The sequence below is a fragment of the Labrus bergylta genome, chromosome 12, assembly GCF_963930695.1.
Source record: "Labrus bergylta chromosome 12, fLabBer1.1, whole genome shotgun sequence".
NCBI lineage: Eukaryota > Metazoa > Chordata > Actinopteri > Labriformes > Labridae > Labrus > Labrus bergylta.
Window position 1 is genome coordinate 9,906,160 of NC_089206.1, and position 21,071 is coordinate 9,927,230.

Consider the following 21,071-nt stretch of genomic DNA (forward strand, 5'->3'; position numbering starts at 1 on the left):
AACTGAAATACTCAACAAGTTAAAACGAGAAAAAAAAAAAAACTCAATATTGGGTATTTAGTACAGTAAACTTTTCTACTCGTGTAAATTGAATTTGAAAAGTTTTAATTGTGTTAATTGTAACATTTTTGGAATAATCACCCCCGGTCATGAACCGAATTCAGAGCTCCACTCTGAACATGCTCACATTTTGTTGCCCGTGGTTACTGTTACTGTAAAATCAGACATTATTGAATAACAAGATGAAATATAGGCTACTGTTTCTTTGAAGCAACACTCCTCTTAATGAAAGAAAAGTTCAACTATGTACGTGTATTAGAGTATTAATTGATTTTTAAGCCAGCTAAGACAACCCTGACACCCCCGGCAGAGACATTCAGTTAGTATGGACCTGAACGATGACGCTCCGGTCCTTACGGTTTAATTTAGCTCCCGTATTTTTCCTGCTCGCTTTACCTTACAATTTCCCCTCGATGTAACATTTGTTTTCTTATCAAGGAGCCAAACTTAGACTCACTATCAGCTGAGCTTACGTGTTAACAAACGCGTTTTCTCCCCCATTATATTGTCGCTCCCGCATGCCGCTGCCCCCGCTGTCTTTTACTGCATATAGCTCGATGTATTTTGTGTCCCTTGTTTCCTCCAGTAACCCATGTCTGTGTGCATCCCGCCTCCCTGCGCTCTCAATAGATGGTGCAAGTCAAAATGTCCAAATCGCCCGTAGACCCACTCTCTGCTGTGGAAACAGGCTCTCAGTCGCACTATTTCCAGGTAAATCCACACACCTTTTATTCACAGCATTAGATGTTATCATGTCAATATGAGTGAAGAACGGTGAAGAAAATCGATTTGCTAATGTCTTGTTACGGCTTCTTGTGTTTGGAAATTGAGGCGTCGCGTTTTTGCGTACAGCTTGAATCTTTTTTTTGTACCTCTGCCTTCATTGAAACTACAGATAAAGGCTTGATCGTTGAAAAATCATCATAAACATGCTTAATATGCCTCCTACCACAAACAGGTTTCCCCTACATGTTGCTGTTTAAGAACACGCATCTTATGGATTCTGTTTGTTTTATCTTGTATTCAAAACGCATTTCCTGTTTTATTTACAAAATGCAGGAGAATAATGGGACATAATCTGGACATGTGTGCTGAAATTTGTAGGTGTAATGAAACGTAGGCTACAGACTGGCCATGACTCTGACTCACCTGTAGCCTGAATCTACTGGGCCTGTCTGGGCACACACACACACACACACACACACACACACACACACACACACACACACACTGCAACATCCAAGCTTTCCTATTAATCGACTGTGTTTAAAGTGGCCTGAGTAAATGTGTTTCCTGATTTACACCAACCAGTATGTGCAGATAGATTCATTCCATCATGTTATATTTGTGATATTGGCAAAGCGACAGCTGGTTATAGTTATTGCTTTGAACAAAGCAGCTCTTTTTCACCAGTTTTCCTCAGATGTATGCCTATATTTTGTCAAAATTACAAGTTTAGTACAAGCTGTGTGTATTCTGTCTGTCTTATCTTATATAATCTTATCAAATCTTATTTTATGATATCATCGTTACCTGCTGCTGTTCTCTTTCATCCCAGCTGCCCAGGAAGTTGCCTAAACGCAAGAGCCGCTTCAAACGCTCAGATGGCAGCACATCGTCTGACACAACATCCAGCTTCATCAAGCGGCAGGTAAGAAACAATTTGAACTATTTGTTGGCGTCTCTCTCCTTATTCATGCATGCATTTTATGTTGAATCTTTCTTTGGCTATCAGAATCATAGGGCTCATTATCACAGAGATCATGTAGGCCATGTTATTCGGCTGAAGGCTGAATAAAGCTGTAAGGATACAACAGCAGTTTCTGGATTGTTTTGTTGGAATTTGTGCGACACCTGTATTGTTTTTCCAAGCATTATATGCTACCGTTGTAATGAATCGTTCGAACTAGTTCCAAAATGACATTAGTAGTTCTGTGAGTTTCATCAAACACATGAATATTTCTGCCCTGCATCTTCATCCACTTGGCTGTTTCTTTTTTCTCTCAGTTGTTGTTTTGCCCAGCAGAGAGCAGCAAAGTCTTGAAAGTGGCAGTGTGTTACATCAAAATCCCAACAGAGCCCAGATTTTTTAATTAATGTTTTCAGGTCGAGCACGTGCAGTAGATGCAGATGGAGATTTGGTGTTACTTAAGACGATCTCTAACTGAACAAGCAGAGAGAGAAGGAGAATTCTGAGTATCAAGATTCCCCACACGCTCTCCCTGCGTGGCTGTGTGTGAATCATCTGGATCAGCTGATTTGATTGTGTAATAACCAAAACACCTTAAAATACTTGTTTCTTGAGATTAATTTGATTTGGGTGTCAGTGTGCTGCAGAGCTGGTTGTAGTGTCACTAAGAGCCCAGCAGAGGGGAGAACTTGATTCTCTGATACCAATGAGGTTTTGGGGAGTGAAGAGGTTTTACCTGCCTACAACTCATACCTAACCGCTTGACTGCAGTGCTTCTGAAGTCTTAATACAGCAAGGAGAGGTGATTTAGATAATAAAAGTAACCAGTGACTATCGGTACCGGCTAATTTTATGGCAGATATGTGCAAATATTACTAGATTTATTCACCAGTCAAAAAGCATTTGAGTATCATTGGATTACACAGTACTCTTTCACCAGCAGAGGGCGCTATATGGATTACAACAAGCATTATTACTCTCCAGAGTGTCAAGCAGTGGCTTGCCCAGTTACGTTCCAGTTGAGTGACCATCTAGTCGTCAATAAATATCTTTTCCACAAGTGTTTGATATCTGCAATTGATGGATCATCACAATAAATGTGTGTATCTATTTTTTATTTTAGGGATGCAACAGTACAGTAAACTCACAGTTCGATACGTACTTCAGTTTTTTGGTCACGGTTTTTTCGGTATGGTTCGTTTCTGATGGCCCGGGCTGTTGGAGTATTTTTTTTGTTTGTTTTGTTTTTCATTTTTCGGAGTTTTGTTCACATTTCACAGGAACAGCAAGGGGCCGAATAAAAACTTTTTTTTTTTTTTTTTTTTCAAAACTATTTCTTAATTAGATTTTAAGGCACACACAAAAACGGTTTCCATTAATACACATTCCTTGTGTGTGGTGTAACTGTTAGTGAAAAGAAGGCAGCTTTTAAGTAGTGCCATGTTGAAATGTACAAAAAGGAACACATTTCAGTATTTTAAAATATATTTTTTTGTATAATTTTCGCAGACTTTCACACAGAAAAAGGTCATGAAGCGTTAATATTTCATTGTGTATAGTAGCTTTGTTTTAACCGCTGCTTCTCCATTCAGGGGATCAGCCTTTATGCCTTTATTTTAGACAGGATAGTGGATAGAGTCAGGGAGAGAGGGAGAGAGAGAGAGTGGGGAATGACATTGAACAAGGGCTTAATGACAAGAACAGACTTATATAAAAAGCTGCATCATTCTCACTAACAGTATTGGTTACCGAACACAGGGCTTATTCACAGCTTCTTATTCATCTTTTTTTTTCTGACCAGCAATCGGTAAAAAAACAATATTCTGCTACAAATTAAATTAAATTCAACAGAAAATCACTGACAGAAGCTGGAGCCTAAGAAAGGAAGGATGGGACTCTTTGATTGCACTGTGGATGTGTATATGTGATACATACGTGTGTGTTGTTTGTTTTTGTGCTGTGCTGTCATTCATGCTAGCTGTGTCACACTGATGCTTTTTACACGACTAAAGTTCCATATGGAATAATAAAGTTATATGATAAGAATGAAATTGAATTTCAGATTTAGAATAACTTCCATTTTAAAAAAAATCATGAAAATTGTTGCTGACATATTGTTTTTGAGCAATAAAATATGTAAACTAATTGTTTCAGCTCCAAATGTATGTATGAATTCACTCCTTTTTGTAAAAAATACAAACCCAAATGACTAAAAATCAGCTGATTAATCAATCATGAAATTCTTCATTATTTGAGCGCTATGTCTTTGTTTTTATGTTTGAAATGTTCAATATCAAAGTTCATCCAAGAAAAGCTCCTCCCGTATATAAAAACCAAAAATGCCATGTCTGTTGAATTCAACCTTCAAAACTGGTGTGAAGCAGATGTGTAGTGGTGCCTGAAGAAGTGGGTATACTCTTGCTTTTTTACCCCAAATGTTTTTTTAAGGGTCCCATCCCGCAGAGGATAAACAGCCTTTGTGACATATACGACTGCTCTTGCATATTTAGTAAGTGTTTTCCAGCCAATTAGACCGTCCTTTACCGTCCTAGGAAAAGCATACAACTTAATATTGTCAATCAATCAATGGTGTGAATCACAGGGGATTTAGAAGTGGGTATACCCAATGGAGACTGAAAAATGAGTGGGTATACTCCATATACCTGCGTATACCCTGCACTACACCACTGGTGTGAAGGGAACACACTGTCTTTTTGACATCATTGTGCAGAAACGGTTTAAGTCCATTTTTTGTTCTTTTCTCTTTATGAGGTCCCACAATGTAATAAAAAAAAAATGTAAGCAACAAAACAATAAACAATTAGACACTAGACAAATAGTCAAAAAAAATCAATTTACTCCCCTATGTGAGGCAAACATCTGAAAACCATCATCCAGAAAATACTGACATCTTTGTTCTTTAGTTCTTTGCTAAACTAATGGTTGAAGCATTTAATGAAAATATAACTTAAAAGACACCTGATGAAACAGTTCATTACAATACAAATCCACTTTAAAATCTAATCATGAGCTTAAAACGACTGGAGGCAGGATCCTCTTTCAAGTTCAGCTTTATTTCAAGCATGAGATTTATACATTAAGACCTCTGTTTAATGCAAGGCATCGTTGGTGTGGGCGACTGTGGAGAAGAATAACTGTAATGGAGAGACGTTGGTGAGAAGAGGAGGGAAAAAAAAGGCTGAGCAGACATCTTTTACTGGAGGGGGACATTACTTATCCTGATCAGGGGGCTTAATGACAATTTCCAGATTCTTCGAGAATATTGCACGGCTTAAAATATTCATGATGCTCATTTTGAAGGCCTCGGGCGATGTGATGTGTGGGTTCATTGTTCGCACAAGCAGCACCTTTAGTTTCTTTTCATTCATTACCATCTCTCTGTCTGCACACACAACCCGGCATCAGCTCCATAGGTGATATGATAAAGTGTTTTATGCAGAAGGAGTGAATTTCACACACCAAGCAGATAGTTTTTTGTCTGTGATGGGGTGGGGTGTCTATGGAGGAGCAGTAGAGTATGACTCATTTCTGCAGCAGGATACAATAAGCAGCATGCTGCCATAAGTGTGGATATATGTGTTATATGTAGGGCAGGAGGCTTGGAAACTGGAGTGGAGATCTGCAGCTGTGTATGTAATAATAACAGCAGTTTCTTCATTGTTCCCTCTCCACCTGTGTATGTTGAATTGATCTTAAATTGATAGCAAAGTGATTTAAATCTATATAGGTTTTTTGATCAAGTGACGCAAAAGCTGCGTTGACTGTTGTGTGTGTAGTGGGATGGGGTGAGGTGGGGTAAGAATAGAAAAGAAGGTGTTAACGGTGTCTGCTCCAGTACAGGTTTGTCCCTGGTTAGGGGATGGGACACAGTGCAGTGTGTCTGCATTTTACAGCATGTAGTAAACTAAGAGGGAGGGACCGTCAGCAACAGCATCACAACATTAACTGAGTAAGTACAAATGACTCCCAACACAGTCAAGCTTCTTCTTCTTCTTCTTCTTCTGCTCCGTGTCTACCCACACATCTCTTTGTAGCATTTCTGTGGCATTGTTGCCGCTCCTGTCTCTATGTTCCTTTGTCTTCCTCTTTCACCTCACCTCCTGTTGTCAGCAAATGCTCCTGTTTCCCCTCATTCTTTACTTTTTGATTACCGTCATCTCATGTGCACTCTTCACGGGTCCTCGCAATGCTTTGTGATTGATCAATTGAACATACAGTATGCCTGATGTTGACTTTGATATTGATGTAACCACACAGTGATTTATTGCGTTGTGTATCAGCTAGCTCTGTGCATGTGTGTAACTTGCTGACGTTGAATTATGACTGCACAGTTAATCGAACACTTTTTGAAATTGGATATTTGGCTCCTGGATTTCCAAACCGCTGGAGCTTGCAGTTTTCTTTATGTTTTGCTCGGAGGGAAAGGTGTTTCAGCATCCTGAATAATACATTCTGCTATTGTGCAGAATCTACTTCCTGAAAATAAAGATGGAGAAATAAGATTTTAGGATTAACAGTCCCTGCATTTTATTTGATATAGTTTCAAAGGATCATGGAGTGTTTCTAGTTTTTGTACCATTTGTTACAGACAATGCAACTTAACCTTTCTACCAACCATTTTTAAGTAGTGCACTAGACATTTGAATCACATTTTCCTGCTCTCCAGGTGCCTATTGTTTTTGGCCTTGTTAGTGTTGGGATGGCTGGAAGGGTGCTTTGTCCTACTGAATTCTACAACAACTTGTAAAATGTTTGAAGACATTCTTAATCCCCAGAAGATGACATGAGGTAACATTGGTGATTCAGTAATCACCAATTCAGTTCAATTCTTCACAAAAGTAATTCAGTGCCGTCATCAGGTCAAGCCATTGGTTTTTGCACTTCAGTCCCCTCGTCTTTAATCCAATGGGGTTTTTTCATTGGCGTTGTTTGGTGGGATGCCTGGAAGAAGGTCTGAGGTTGTTCAAAGGCATAAAGTATATCGGTAAATGCCCCATACTTGAAATTGAAACTTAAGCATATCTCAAAATGGGCAGTGCAAGTGGCTAAATTAGACCACATAGGTTGTTCGTCTGTGTCATCACATCCAACACAGCAGGTTTGAAGCTTTCTAGTGGTGATGCTAAAGTCGTGCGACCTCAGAGAGTCTGGTTCCTTAACTTAACTTTTCACTTCTGGCGATGGGATTTTGTTGGAATTGTAAAATGATCATAAAAGTGTTGTTGGCTTGGGAAGAATGGCTAGCTAAATAAACATGCTATTACGATTAACTTGTTTGACACAGACATTATTTTTCTAAAAATACTGAAAAAGCCATGGACAGATCTCATTGTTGGTTATTTTGAGGGAACAAGGGTTGATGCAGACTTCCAGATGGCCTAACAAAAACATGTCATACCTGCAGCAGCTTACACAACGAACTTTTCCATCAGCCTCAGTTGCGTACTTGTTTTTTTGGGCTAATAAGCATGTGTAAGTAATGCTAACATACTTTACAATGATTGCGAACATAGTAAATATTATATATGCAAAACAATTGTTTGTCTTAGCATTGTAAGTGTGAGCGTATTAGCCATACTAGCATTCATGCAGTTAGCTTAAAGCACTTATTTGGCAATTTAAGCTGCGATTTACCAGCTATGTGGAGGTTAGAACCGCTTTAAGATACAATAAAAGCTACATAAAACTAAAGTTTTTTATGAAAAGGGCAAGATATATAATGGATACCAACTTACATAATATGTGTCAGATAATATTATTATCTTAAATGGGCTATAATAGACATATCTCTCGATATACATTTGTCTGAAATGTAATGTAAAGGAGTCCCTCAAGATGATCAGACATTAATCCATAGAGAATTTTCAACCAACTCTGCAGCTAAATTAAGTGTTTCGTCCACTTGCTACAAGCCCATTGTACATCGTGTGCTCAGCATACAGTACAACCAGCTAGTTCAAACCTTGGGGTATTTAGCAGATATAATTACTAATAGTTTTCTGTGGAGATGGTGAAGACTAAAACAGAGCTGAAATAAAAGTGAATTTGATCATCTTGCTTTCTGAAATGTTCACCATATTAACTATTTAAGATGGCAATAATGTGTGTTTTGTTATCGGGCGTACAGCTTGTTGTGTTGTCAAAAACATCTATAAACGCAGGTGTAATTACAACAGAGAAAATCAAAAGCAGATTTGGCTTATTCCTTTTGTTACAAAAACCTCTAAAGCAAATTCAATCAATCAGAGTGTTGCATGATCAAACACGGCTTTTACATTTATATGTATGGTGTTTTGCCATTTATATTTGTTGCTTTTTGAGACCAGAGCCTGTACAGTATGGCTCTGTTGGAAAAGCCCAGTATTGAGGTTACACCGCTTCAGCCAACAACAAAAAACACAATTAACTTACAGATAAAAAGATCCCTCAGGTTGGCACAATCCACGGCAGAACAGAATCCTGAGTCAATTTGAAGCAGATACTCGCAGTTTAGGTTGGTTCAACTTTTCTCCATTTACTATCAGCATGTCTGCATTTAAGAGTCAGTAACTTAACGATAGTAACGTTGTGCTACAGCCTGCTGTAGTCTGTGAACTTCTCCACACAGACTCGGTTGAAGTGTATGCACGTGTTTTACTGATGAACGTTGCTAATTTGTTGAATGATGTAATTTATATTTGATATGGTCTGTTGTTGTGTTTTATGGAACTTTTTTGTGCTTCTGTCTTGACCAGGACTCGATACATTAATGGGAATATTCCTGGATAAATTAAAGGTTAAACAAAATAAGTAAATAAATAAAAGCAACACAAAAACAGACATCCTTTGTCGAGACAGTAAGGTGTACTGGAAACGTTAGTCACTGCAATGCAGCGTACTGTCACCTAAAGTCTTTATCTTCAGTTACATTGGAAGTAACACTATTTTGTGCACAGTAACAGTATTTTGTGGCGGATATTTGACAGGGGTTCAGGACAGAGTGAGTGCAGCAAAGGTCCAAAGCCTCATGTCCAAACATTACCCAGCAATCCCAGCCGGTCTGGTGTTCTAACATCATTAAGCAGCTCTCTGACATAACGCCTTTCCCCTGCGCCCACCACCATATTTAAACCACTTCTATGTCTGTGCGTGTTTGACTGCGTTCCCAGTGAAGACAGGGAAGCCGTTACAGTGAGAAAAATTCCTATTCATGTCTTTATCAGGCTCTAGCGCAGTCCTCCTTATCAGCCAGGTATGCTTCTCTTTCTCTGACTGTCTCTATCTGTGTCTCCGTCTCTAGTGGTCATGCCCCCCACCCCCCACCTCTCCTGCTCTGTTTCCCCCTTCTTTTCCTCTATCTGCGATCGAGGATAGATATCTAGGTCTCACTCCACTCCTTCAACGCATTTTGTTATGTTCTAATCTCATTTTACCCTCGAGATAGCATCACTTTATCTTGTCGTATAAATCGTTTATACCTTCCATCTCTGCAACCATTCCTCAGTCACTCTCTGTCATCGTAAACATCCTTTTCTTCTCAGTATATCTTGTCAACGATATTTAACTCCCCCACCTCATCCTCTGTCTCTCTCTATATCTATCCCGTTCTTCCTCACCCTCCTTTCTCTCTCTCGGTGCTGCTCTGGTGCTGGTGCAGTGTTGCCTTGCAGAGCTTGTGAGTGCTAGAAATCAGATCTAGTTATCTAACATAGACACAAACACACACACACACACACACACACACACACACACACACACACACACACACACACACACAACTAAAATAAACGAGGGAGAGGTGTTCGCTTGCCTGTTCCCTGGGACGTAAAGCGGTACTGTAGATGACATTTTACCTTGGATTCTCTGTTTGTATTCTGAAGTGCAGGGATAGCAAAGGTGGCGGTTGTTTTTTTGTGTCTGGGCAATTTTTCATTTTTTTTTTGTATTTTGAGCCTGAATTTCTTTTTGTTGTGCTGCTAATTGGTCCTCCAGAGGATTTGTTTGTATATGTTGGCAAGATGGATGACCACGACTAAGTCCCTGCACTCTGGAGGAGAGGAAAACCAAACACGAAACTGTATTATTATGTGTTGTTTTTTTTGCTGCTTGCTTTGTGTGCAAAAACATTGTTTAACCTCTAAGTATTTCACTGTTTTACTTAAATGAATATATGGATGTTAGTTAGAATAATCTAAGGATTTTATTGTCTGCTTAATTTGTCACTATTTTCATTTGTTCATTTTCTTTTGCTGTCTCACGTCCTACACCTCTGTCAAGTTTTTGTGTTTTTGCTGCAACGGTCGTCTTTACTGACAGATTGAAGACTGAATTCCTGCACAGAAAACACATAGATACCAAATATAGGAGAGCTCACACACACACACACACACACATACTCACATACAGTACCCAATGTGCATCCAGAACACTTCTTCTGTTCATGTTTTTCTCTTGATAACTCTGCTTCAAGGGTTACTGTCACTGTTATTTTTTAAGAAATAACAAATAATTTTTATCATCGTAACATGTTTATCATCTGTTGTGTTGTTAAACAATATATTCCTGGTAGTATGGTAGTAAACCCATTATATAAGTATAGTACTGTAGGGAGCTGAAACGAGCTAAACGCTCCAATAATTGCTTCAGAAAAAAATGACAATTTTGCGTTGCCTATCATTTTGAAAAACTTCTAGTAAAACTCCACTTTACACTGACATGAAAGATGTTCTGGAAAAAGACCACGTCTGATTAAAAGCCTGCAGCAGCCCTTATCAAGAAAGTTTCACCATTTAACTGTATGTAAAACAACTCTTTGTTAGCTTTATCGTTGGCTTTTAGCATTATGTGCTCCCCGTCCCTGAAATACATTCTTAAAGCGCCTACAATGAAAAATGATAGCCAGCATATATTTTGCTAATGAGGAGATGTCCTTGGAGAATAAACAGGGGAATAAAGGATGTATATGTGCTGCACTGTGGGGGATGATGGAATGGATTGGGGCCAAGCAGGAGAGAAGAGGAAGCAGTTGCCTCCTTTGTGCTATATTTGGTCTACCAGAGGATGGCTGGTGTGGGAGAGCGGAGCATTGTGTTGTAGATCCACACAGGCTCACATACGAATGTGTTCATGAATACAGTACACGTATTTGCATGCACACCTGCACACACAGAAAGATAGATGAAAGCAGGAGTATATGCAGAAACAGCAGATCTGCATATCCAAACTCAGTGTAACACATCTCCAAATGTTTGACTCGACAATATGATGATAATGTGCATTAGGTTATGAAATGATCCATTCTAATACCGTGTCTGCCTCTGACTCTGTTCGGTTAGGGGTCGGCTGATTCGTACACCAGTAGACCGTCGGATTCAGACCTGTCAGCAGAGGAGGACCGCGAGGCGTATCGGCGTGAAGCCGAGCGCCAGGCACAGCTGCAGCTCGACAGAGCTAAGGTACAGCACTCTGCTACCAACTGATTGTTTTACCTTTTAACACAGCATTACAAAGTGTGGGAGCCATGTGTGTTCCTTTTCCGTTCACCCATCATCAGACCCTCCTGCAGTTGAAAGAAAGCTAATGTGATTTAACTAGATTTGTTTTCAAACTCCAAAGCATACCACATGCACAGCACTTTTTGATCTTCTCCTGCTTTATGTTTATGTCAACAAGAGACAGTGAACACAACAGCTTGTTCCTTAGCCTCTGCAAGCCGTGCACACATAAGCTATTTAGACACACTGACCACTTAAATGGTGACACAAGTAAAACATGTTTGTAAAATATCACCCAGTTCAAGCTCTTGAACAAGACAAAGGGCATAAATAAATCATGAATCCTGCCCAGAACTATGGTTCATACAATCTTCTACCTTTTGAAATACAGTTTCCATTACTGAAAAGTTGTTTGCCTGTCCTTGTACTTGAACTTCTATTAGTTAGTACTTATTGTTTCATGTATTGTTCTCGTAGTCCAAACCTGTAGCGTTTGCAGTAAAGACCAATGTGAGTTACTGTGGAGCTCTGGATGAGGACTGTCCCGTCCAAGGAGCTGCAGTCAACTTCGATGCCAAAGACTTCCTGCACATCAAAGAAGTGAGTTATCTTCTCATCATAATCATGACGACCTTACTATTTACTTTGAAACTAGAACGATGTACAGTACGTGACATGGATCGGTTGTTGCTCTAAACCTAACAGAAGTATAATAATGACTGGTGGATCGGTCGGTTAGTGAAAGAGGGAGCAGACATCACATTCATCCCCAGCCCGCTAAGACTGGAGGCCATGAGACTCAAACAGGAGCAGAAACAAAGGTCAGTTAACAGAATGGAGCTCCTCAGAGGATCGGTTTAAATAATATAAGTTTGATGATCTATTTATAGGTTTTTTGTTGTTGCAGGAAAACAGGGGGTAACTCCTCTAGTTTAGGAGATATGGTGACTGGAAACTGGAGGACCACACCGCCATCTGCAGGTGAATGTAAGTACTTCAAATATTCATCCTATTTATCCTGGAACAAATACTTTGCCTTCTGCTTCTGTTTTCTATCCTTGATTGTAATTTCCTTATTCTCACAAGCCAAACAGAAGCAAAAACAGGTAGGGGTCTTTTTCTGTACTATGATGACACAGCATGTGCTCAAAATACTGTAAATGATCAGGGACATTATCTGTGTCTCTGCAGGATAATTCAAAATATAATTACAAAATGCATTGAAAAACTGCTCCTGGATGCTGTGGGGTTGTGGGTTTTGCATTTGGGGCTAGTTACTGATAGTTACAGCAGCTACCAATGTTATTATAGCAGGAGTGACTACATTTCTAAAAGTAACTGTTAAATACAGTCCTAAGTGTTTTTATTGTGATTTTATGTGTGTTAAAAAATTCCTCTATTTTATTTAGCTGTAGTCTGCAGAAAACGCTAGCCATCTCTTTTCAGAACAAACAAACCCAACCCCTAAAATGTCTCACTCCTGCTCTCTCTCTCTCTTCCTCTCCAGGAACATGTTCCTCCCTATGACGTGGTGCCCTCTATGAGACCAGTGGTTCTCGTGGGACCATCGCTGAAGGGTTATGAGGTCAGCCTCTCTTAGTTTCACCTCCAGGAGAAGGAGAATGTCTGCCTCCCACCGTACTCCTTTTCTTTTTTTTAAACTATTGCTGCACAGCCTTATTTAGATCTTTGAATCAGAATGCATTTTTTTGTTAAAGTATGTTGTCACTGAGCATATGTCTGAGCAGTCTGCTTATGCGAGTACTTTGAGATAATTCAATAAAGTTATGAACAAAAATATTTAAGAATATGACAGTGCTGGGGTGGTCTTGGGTTCAACCCACCACTGTTGCATGTCCACTCTCTTCACTCGAAATGTAATGTGCCTCTTCACTGTGCTATCTATTAAGACTTTATTTATATAGAATAAAAAACAAAAATCATACTTTTATAAAAGAATATGATTGCACTGGTTCCTATTTAGTCCTCTAACCCTGAAATGCAACGCATCGCATTTTTTAGTTGATGATTAAACTTATGGAAGTTTGAAAACAGCATGTTGATTGCTCTTTCTTGAGTCAATTTTGGTAGAAAACTCAAGATTTCACTTGCTGTGTGGAGTTCACTTTAACTTCTCTTTTCCTCTTTTTCACGAAGTTACTTAGTTCAGTTCTCAAGTTGTGTTTTTTCTAAAAATAATTTGGCTGTATCGGCTTTATTTTAAGGACTACTTTTAACTCAAGTTGTTGTTTTCATAAAGTGGCATTACGGCTTGAAGACTTTTTTTTGTGTGCATTTTTTGTGTTGATGTGCGGAAGAAGAAGCTGTCCCTGCCTATTTTTTTTGTATCCTGACTTTCATTCCCTCTCATCGCCCGTCTAGGTGACAGATATGATGCAGAAAGCTCTATTTGACTTCCTGAAACACAGATTTGAGGGGAGGTAAGTAACATGGACAAATGATGTGTTGTTGGTGAGAGAAAGTCCTAAAGCTGACCGAAAAGCTTCATGGCACAATTTCCTTCCCTGCAGGATCTCAATCACACGAGTAACTGCTGACCTGTCTTTAGCCAAGAGATCTGTCCTCAACAAGAGACCCATAATGGAGAGATCCAACACCCGCTCCAGCTTAGGTGACCAAGCCAGTGTCTGCACGAAAAATACAGAAATATTTTGGTGTACGCAAGCAATGCCTTTAGTTAGAATGTGTCTTCTGTTTGCAGCGGAGGTTCAGAGTGAGATTGAAAGGATATTTGAGCTCGCCAAAACCCTGCAGCTGGTGATTCTGGACGCAGACACCATCAACCATCCCGCACAGCTAGCCAAAACCTCCCTCGCCCCCATCATTGTCTATGTCAAAGTTTCCTCACCAAAGGTACAGCAGGAGGTCTCATCTCTCACAGACATCACATTTACGCTGCTTCATCTTCCTTGACCTTCACCTCTATCTGCCCTCTCCTGTCAGGTGCTCCAGAGGCTCGTCAAATCCAGGGGGAAGTCTCAGAGCAAGCACCTGAACGTGCAGATGATGGCTGCAGACAAACTCTCTCAGTGCCCCCCTGTAAGTGGAGGAAGCGGACTCATTTTGTCTTGTGCTTTGTTGTTCATAATTTATCCTTACAGTAAGAAGCCATAATGGGGGGGGGGGGGGGGGGGGTAGGTGAATGCACATGGCCCCACAGTCTCATGCCCTTCTATGGGCATGAAAGAGGTGCTTCTCGATTGTATTTCGGAAAAACTTTGCCCTTATAGGTTTGTCTTCTGAACTTTCTTAACACCAAATTGACAAAATGTAACGTTTTTGTAATATCTTAAGAAGATTTTTCTTTTAAGGTTTATTTTTGGGGCTTTTATGCCTTTATTTTAGAGATAGGACCGTTGATAGAGTCATCAGGGAGAGAGAGAGAGTAGTGAACAGGAAAGGAGCCACAGTTCGGATTCAAACCCGGGCCATCCCGTTTGGAGGATTAGGGTAGTCACTGGTGCCTTAATAAGGTTAAACTGTACATTTTGATCAACTCTGCCATGAATGCTATGCAAGTATCCAGTTTGTAATGACACGGTCAGAAAGGCATGAGACTAACTGTACTTTACGTTTATTTTTCAAGTCAAATTTGGCGGTGGTGTTGTTCTGGGGTTTATCATGGAACATTTAAAAAGTGGTTCTAATGTTCTGCCCCTGGTTTATGGGAAGCACAAAAAAAGTAGAAACGCCACAAAACTGAAACAATGAGCTGTTGCACATCCTCACAGTCGAGTGTACAGGTGAAGCCAGTGGAGAGGTAGCTGGTTACACAGTCTTAGATATTGTGACTTTTTACACACAAATATAGAACAAATACTGCGGTGTAGAGACTTTCCCATGATAAGGGATTTAACTGCTTGCCAGTTGTACAACATTACAAAGATTTCATTTTTTCAGCGCTGTAGGTAAAACGACGTAATGACGTATTCATCATGCAAATGTTTTCTTTTTGCTCCCCTGCAGGATATGTTTGATGTCATTTTGGATGAAAACCAGCTTGAGGATGCATGTGAGCATTTGGCTGAATACATGGAGGTCTACTGGAGAGCCACTCACCTCCCAGGAAACACCCCTCTTAACCCCTTATTGGAGCAGAGTTTGATGACCCCACCTTCTGCCATCTCTAGCCTACAGGTGAGTCTGTCTGCATCTGTATAAACAAAGAGCAAGAGAGCATGAACATATTGTTTAAACAGTGTTACGTGACTCTTAAGTAGGAACCCTGCTCTGAACATGTTGTATGTTGTCACTGTCTTTACCAGCTCTTCCCATCTCCGATTCTCACTCCTTTGTTTTTGTTTGTTTCCAGTTGTCTTGTCTGTCCTCTCACTCATCCATGCTTAACATTTTTGCAGTTTTCTGAAACACAGGAATTAATTGAATGAGCGCTTACAAAACTGGGTGAGTAGTAGGGTTTATACAAAAATATAACTGTTTAATGCACTCTCGACCTGAACAATCCCCTCTGACACACCTCCCTACACCTGAATACGACACAACGGCTGAGACAATGAATGAAGAGCACTTTATTCATTCAGAGCTCACCTGAGAAAATATCTTTTTCTTACATTGCATCCTGCCTCCTTTCCTTAAGTTGATGGTCTCAGGTGAATCACTGCTCCACAAACTTTCAGGGAGAAAATTTGCAAAGCGGCTTCAGTTTCATACCATAACTGAGTATGTCCTGTTTTAAGTTTCCTTTTTTTTTATTTAAAATTTGAATGAAATGTCGAATCTGACCATCTGTTTTTCCAATTCATTCTTTTTCTCGCATGCTTTGTGAATGGTGTTTCCTCTCACAGCGGCACACATTAGCTTGGATTACCACCCGAATAAAAGGCATATGATCAATCAATGCTTTAATAATAGATCCATCATTATCCACACAACCATCATCTAAAACCCATAACATCCGTACAAATGCATTTCATGTCCCAGAATAACCACCTGACCATCCGTTCAACTATGTCACTGACATTTGTTCTGTTGAGTTCTGTAGTATTAATCTCTAAACACACTAACAGTGTCAACACATTACCAAAAAGGACTTTGAATTGTGTTAGCGCAAACACTGCTGCATGAATACCAACGTTGTCGACTCCCTATAAACTGCACAATGTCATTTCAGGTCTTTTTGTGGTCGAAGGGGCTTTGGCTTTTATTGGAATAGGAGGGCTGTAAGGTTACAATAAATGCGGGGAGGGAGAGTGGGGGGATGACAGGCACCAAACAGCGTCAGAGTTGGGAGACCGACCAGGACCAGAGTGACGAGTAATGTAGCCTGTACTTCAGGCGCCTGCTCTTCAAACTGAACTAAACCAGCACACCTACAAATAATTAATTCTATTGACTTTGGAGGTATTCTACGCTGGCTCTACCATAAAGTTCAATTTTGTTCTGTTGGTATATTGCTCAACAATTACTGGATGACTTTTCATTCCAACGAGTTACTAGCTGGTTTAGCCTTGCAGTAAGACTGTTGGCCCCATGTGTAGAGGCTAATGTCCTCGCAGTCATCCCTGGTGCAAGTCTGGCCCCTAACATATGCAGCATGTCATCCCCCCACTATCCTCTTCCTACATCTGCTGTCTCTCTCCACTGTCCTATATACTGAAGGCTCATATATACCAAAATTTTCCTTCAGAAAAAGAAGAGTATTTAGGTAATATTAGCATATTAGGCGTTCCAATGGAAGTATTTAGCTTGTTCATATCAGTAACTTCACAATATCTCATCATCGACTAGAGGCACCTAATTTGTATTTCAATGCATTTATTCACAAAAAGCATATTTTTAATGGTTATGCTTAAAAACATCAATATAGCATTAATAAGCACAGTTACAAAAAACAGTATTTGTTTATAAATCAGACTTTCAAAATCAGCACTTGTTTTTAATGATCCATGTTTTGATCAATGATTTCTATGCTCCCAAATTGGCTTCATCAGTGCTGTTTTGCTGCAGTGTTTGTTGCCGTCACAGCCAGCCCTTCTAGATTAAGATGATCAAAGTTCATTTTTTAAATAACCCAGAACTGCGTCTTATTCTTCTGAAAAAAATCTGCAATATGCCCTCTTTTTTTCTTTTTTATCTGATCTGCTGAAGGCTGTTATTTTCTACTTTCTCTTCAGTAGATTTATTCCCACGTTTTACTCTAAAACCCCTTTAGGATCAGATCTCTTTGCAGGCATGACAGTTCAACCAACATACTGACAATCGTTGTTTTACACAACATTTCCTTCAAAGTCCTTCTTGTTGAGTGTTTGCATTTATTTCGTTATCCCTGTGTGTTTACTGTCTTATGAAAACTGTCTGTGCTGTTAGATTAGCAGTTAACAGTCTGACGCTACTTTGCGATCTTTTCCTGGATTTCAGTGTTCTTTTGACCATTTCTTTTCTTCCTTTGTAATTAATCACATGCTCAAGAACCAGAACAAGAACCAGCCGCAGCCTCGTGAGGGGGTGGGCTTGCAGCGTAACGAGGAGGAGGAGGAGGCAGGCGAGGAGGCCCACTCCCCCCTGGAGCAGGACAGTCTCATGCCGTCTGACGAGGCCAGCGACTCCCTGTCTCGCGGCCGGAGGGGGAGCCCGTGCCAAAGGGGGGGCGAGGAGGAAGATGAGGAGGAAGAAGAAGAAGAAGAAGAAGAGGAGGAGGAGGAGGATGAGTATGCCTCCCCTGTCCATGGTCGCACATACAGGGACATGTACCCCCCTCACCGTGGGCACACAGGCAGCGCCCACAGTGCTAACGGGCACGAGTCACAGGACAGGCTGCTCCAACGTGAAGCTCAGCAAGGTCACAACCAGAGGAACAACCGCCAGCGGAGCCGCCCCTGGCCTCGAGACACCTACTGAGGAAGACGAGCCCTCCTCCATCGGCCTTCAGACCACAATGAGATCCCCCTTCCCCCCCCCCCCCACCCGCCTGATGTCGTATGCTCCCAGTGATGAGATTTTAAAAAGTTGTCCTTAAATCTGCTCTTAACTTTAATCAGACACAAACCAAATACGACATCTTTATTTAAAGCATTGCAGTCACAATCTTCTCAACTCGTAGATAATTTAAACAAAGGGGATGTCTCGACCTCTCCAGGGTCGAGTCATTCAGATAAAGTCAACAGGGCTACCAGCTGTAAGCAAACTCAAACTGCTTTGCCTAAGGTTCCTCTATCGTAGGATGTCTCATATACTGGCCTTAAAATTCCTTAAAAGACTTTTAACTATCTTTACTATTGCATGTATGAGTATAATTATTTTAAGACTATTTGCACATTAATGTCAGAACAGGAACTGAATGATCTTTACGGATAAACTTACGTAGGAATGTCTACTGTTGAATCCATGTATGGGAAATAGTGATGCATTTGATTACAATGTAGATATATACTGAATGGGCACCTGGTTTTGTTTCATTGCTACTATATTTGTTTGATTTTGTTGATATAGACTTTGTTGTTCCAGAGAATATGTTTACCATCTATCAGTCAGTATGTCCTGTGAAGACGGCAAATGGCATGTGGGAGACACACACACACACACACACACACAGACACACAGACACACACACACACACACACACACACACACACACACACACACACACACACACACACACACACACACACACACACACACACACACACACACACACACACACACACACACACACACACACACACACACACACACACACACACACACACACACACACACACACACACACACACACACACACAGACACACAGACACACAGGGTTGGACTGAATCTCTGAATGGTCACAAGTAGAGCCCGATCGATATATCACATGGCCCATATTGTTGGCAGATAGCGATCTACCACATATATAGATGTTTTCTGATATTGATGCATTTTTTCAGAACATGGGATTTAGAAAACTGGGTTTGAGCTTTTTTGGATACATCATCTAGCCAATGATGGATGCAATCAGATGCAATAGTTTGTGTTGTTAAATATAGTATTTAGTTCCTTCTGCATTTCTTTGCATTGTCATATTGCTGCAAAGTCTTTATAGAAAAGGTCATACATTCCAAGCTAAAAACAATTCTCTATACTGACTGCTATGTCAGAAATGGGTTTTTTTCCCCCCATTGAAATAAATATTGGTATCCACCAATAAAATCCAATATTGATCGGGCTCTATATGTTAGTATGAAACTGCAGTACAGCATCAGTGTCGCCTATAAGAACAGTACAGTGCATTCTGGGCACCCCTTGCCTTGGCTGTTGCACAATCACCTCTGAAATCTTTTTTTTTTTTTTTAAGAACGGCCAACCGAGAATGTAAAAAACAACTAAGGAAGGGAATGTTATCTTTTCGAGGATGAATGATTTGCCAAACTGCTTGTTTACATGAAATCATTTCCACATTTATCAAGCACATGCTGCACAGCTGCAGCTCCTCTTCAGATCCAGGCTTCAGAGAATGTAAGCTTGCATGCCTTTTGCACCTTCAAGCATCACCGGGTGTCTCCAGCCCAGCCGATCGCCCTGTAATTCGATTGTAGCACGTTATTGATTGTAGCATCCACAGTAACTTCTCTCACCCTCCTTTGTGCGTCTTTGACAAACATCACATTTACGTTGGTGTACTGCGGGTTTACAGATGATTATCAAGGCAGATCCTCAGGTGTACACACTCTTTGCGCTCCACAAAACAAATGTGTAGTGCTCCTAAAAAGGACTCGTAGCACCGGTTGACATGATTCATTCATTCTGTTCCTGCGTCATTATTCATCAGTGAGCCGATTATTTGAGTTTGGAGGCGATGCCAATGAAGTATCGAAAACCCCTTTTGTTTTTTGTTTTTTAGGAGTTTACTTCTTCCATGTCTCACAGGTATCTCCTTATCTAGTGTTCTGTATATTTTGAAGAGAAAAAAAATCAGCATGATTGATTAAAAAAAAACAAAAGAAAAAAATCTATGCAAGTGTTGCATGAAATTCTGATTGTTTCTTTTGAACGTTAAGTATTTTAGTAATGCATTGATTCTGATTCTCCTCGTTGTCTTGTAGTGATGGTCTTGTCTTTGGGGCTACTCACTCCTCACGCCACTAACAACCCTCTGACTAAAAATCATTTGATTTATCCATTTATAGTGGGGACACTTTTTTTTCCACAATATTGGTTTTGACACTCGTTGATGCACTTTTAAAAGTCACTGGCTAAAAAGAAAACTTACCGGGTCCCAGATCAGGCCTCTGTTTTTTTTTTTTTTTTATTATTGGTTAAAAAAAAGGGGAATGAGTGAATTAGTAAAGCCCTGCATGTGTTAGTTTACCAATTAGCTATTTTCATTCTATTTTGGCAGAGTATGTTTTTCAAAGCGGACCAATTTAGCAACTGATAAAACAGTTAAGGTTTTTCAATTTTTGAAGCACAATTTCTACAAGGGTTATAATTTAGTTTCCTCAGTCTTATTCTGTATGCAATACTAAGCCTAACATTGAAAAACTTTAAACGCCTTAGACCATCTGGACTTCCTCTTTTGTGTGAGTAGAGAATAAATAAAAAAAAATTGCACTACTTTTTTTTGGGATGGTTGCTTTGTAATGCAATAACTGCACTAAATATAGCCGTGTATCCACCAGACTACCACAGCGTGCTAGCGTGACCCAACACGCCTCTTCCCTCTATTTATCAAGAGACAGCAAATGTGTAAAAAGTGACATTTCCTGCCTGATGCTGTATAGAATGCTTTCCTTTTGAAAATAGATTTACAATGCTAAGTAAAATATGACTCAAACAAAATAAACATGACATTTTATGTACTTTTAATTGTGTG

General features: G+C 40.0%; 1 protein-coding gene across 3 annotated transcripts; it reads left to right on the top strand.

Moving 5' to 3' along the window:
• Nucleotides 1-399: 399 nt before the first annotated feature.
• cacnb3a (calcium channel, voltage-dependent, beta 3a) lies at nucleotides 400-21,064 on the top strand. Of its 3 annotated transcripts, none has more exons than XM_020640840.3 (14): nucleotides 400-771; nucleotides 1,619-1,711; nucleotides 11,086-11,205; nucleotides 11,722-11,844; nucleotides 11,950-12,065; nucleotides 12,152-12,231; nucleotides 12,331-12,350; nucleotides 12,752-12,829; nucleotides 13,627-13,685; nucleotides 13,776-13,876; nucleotides 13,967-14,118; nucleotides 14,209-14,304; nucleotides 15,232-15,402; nucleotides 15,624-17,682. In XM_020640840.3, the coding sequence occupies exons 1-14, from the start codon at nucleotides 691-693 to the stop codon at nucleotides 15,651-15,653; spliced, it is 1,320 nt and encodes a 439-aa protein (XP_020496496.1). In that variant the 5' UTR covers nucleotides 400-690; the 3' UTR covers nucleotides 15,654-17,682. The 3 variants fall into 3 exon arrangements, with proteins under 3 accessions (XP_020496496.1, XP_020496494.1, XP_065817167.1); XM_020640838.3 differs by lacking the exon at nucleotides 15,624-17,682 and adding an exon at nucleotides 17,695-21,064 and having other exon boundaries at nucleotides 406-771; XM_065961095.1 differs by lacking the exons at nucleotides 400-771; nucleotides 1,619-1,711; nucleotides 15,624-17,682 and adding exons at nucleotides 8,880-9,002; nucleotides 17,695-21,064.
• The last annotated feature ends 7 nt before the right edge of the window (nucleotides 21,065-21,071 follow it).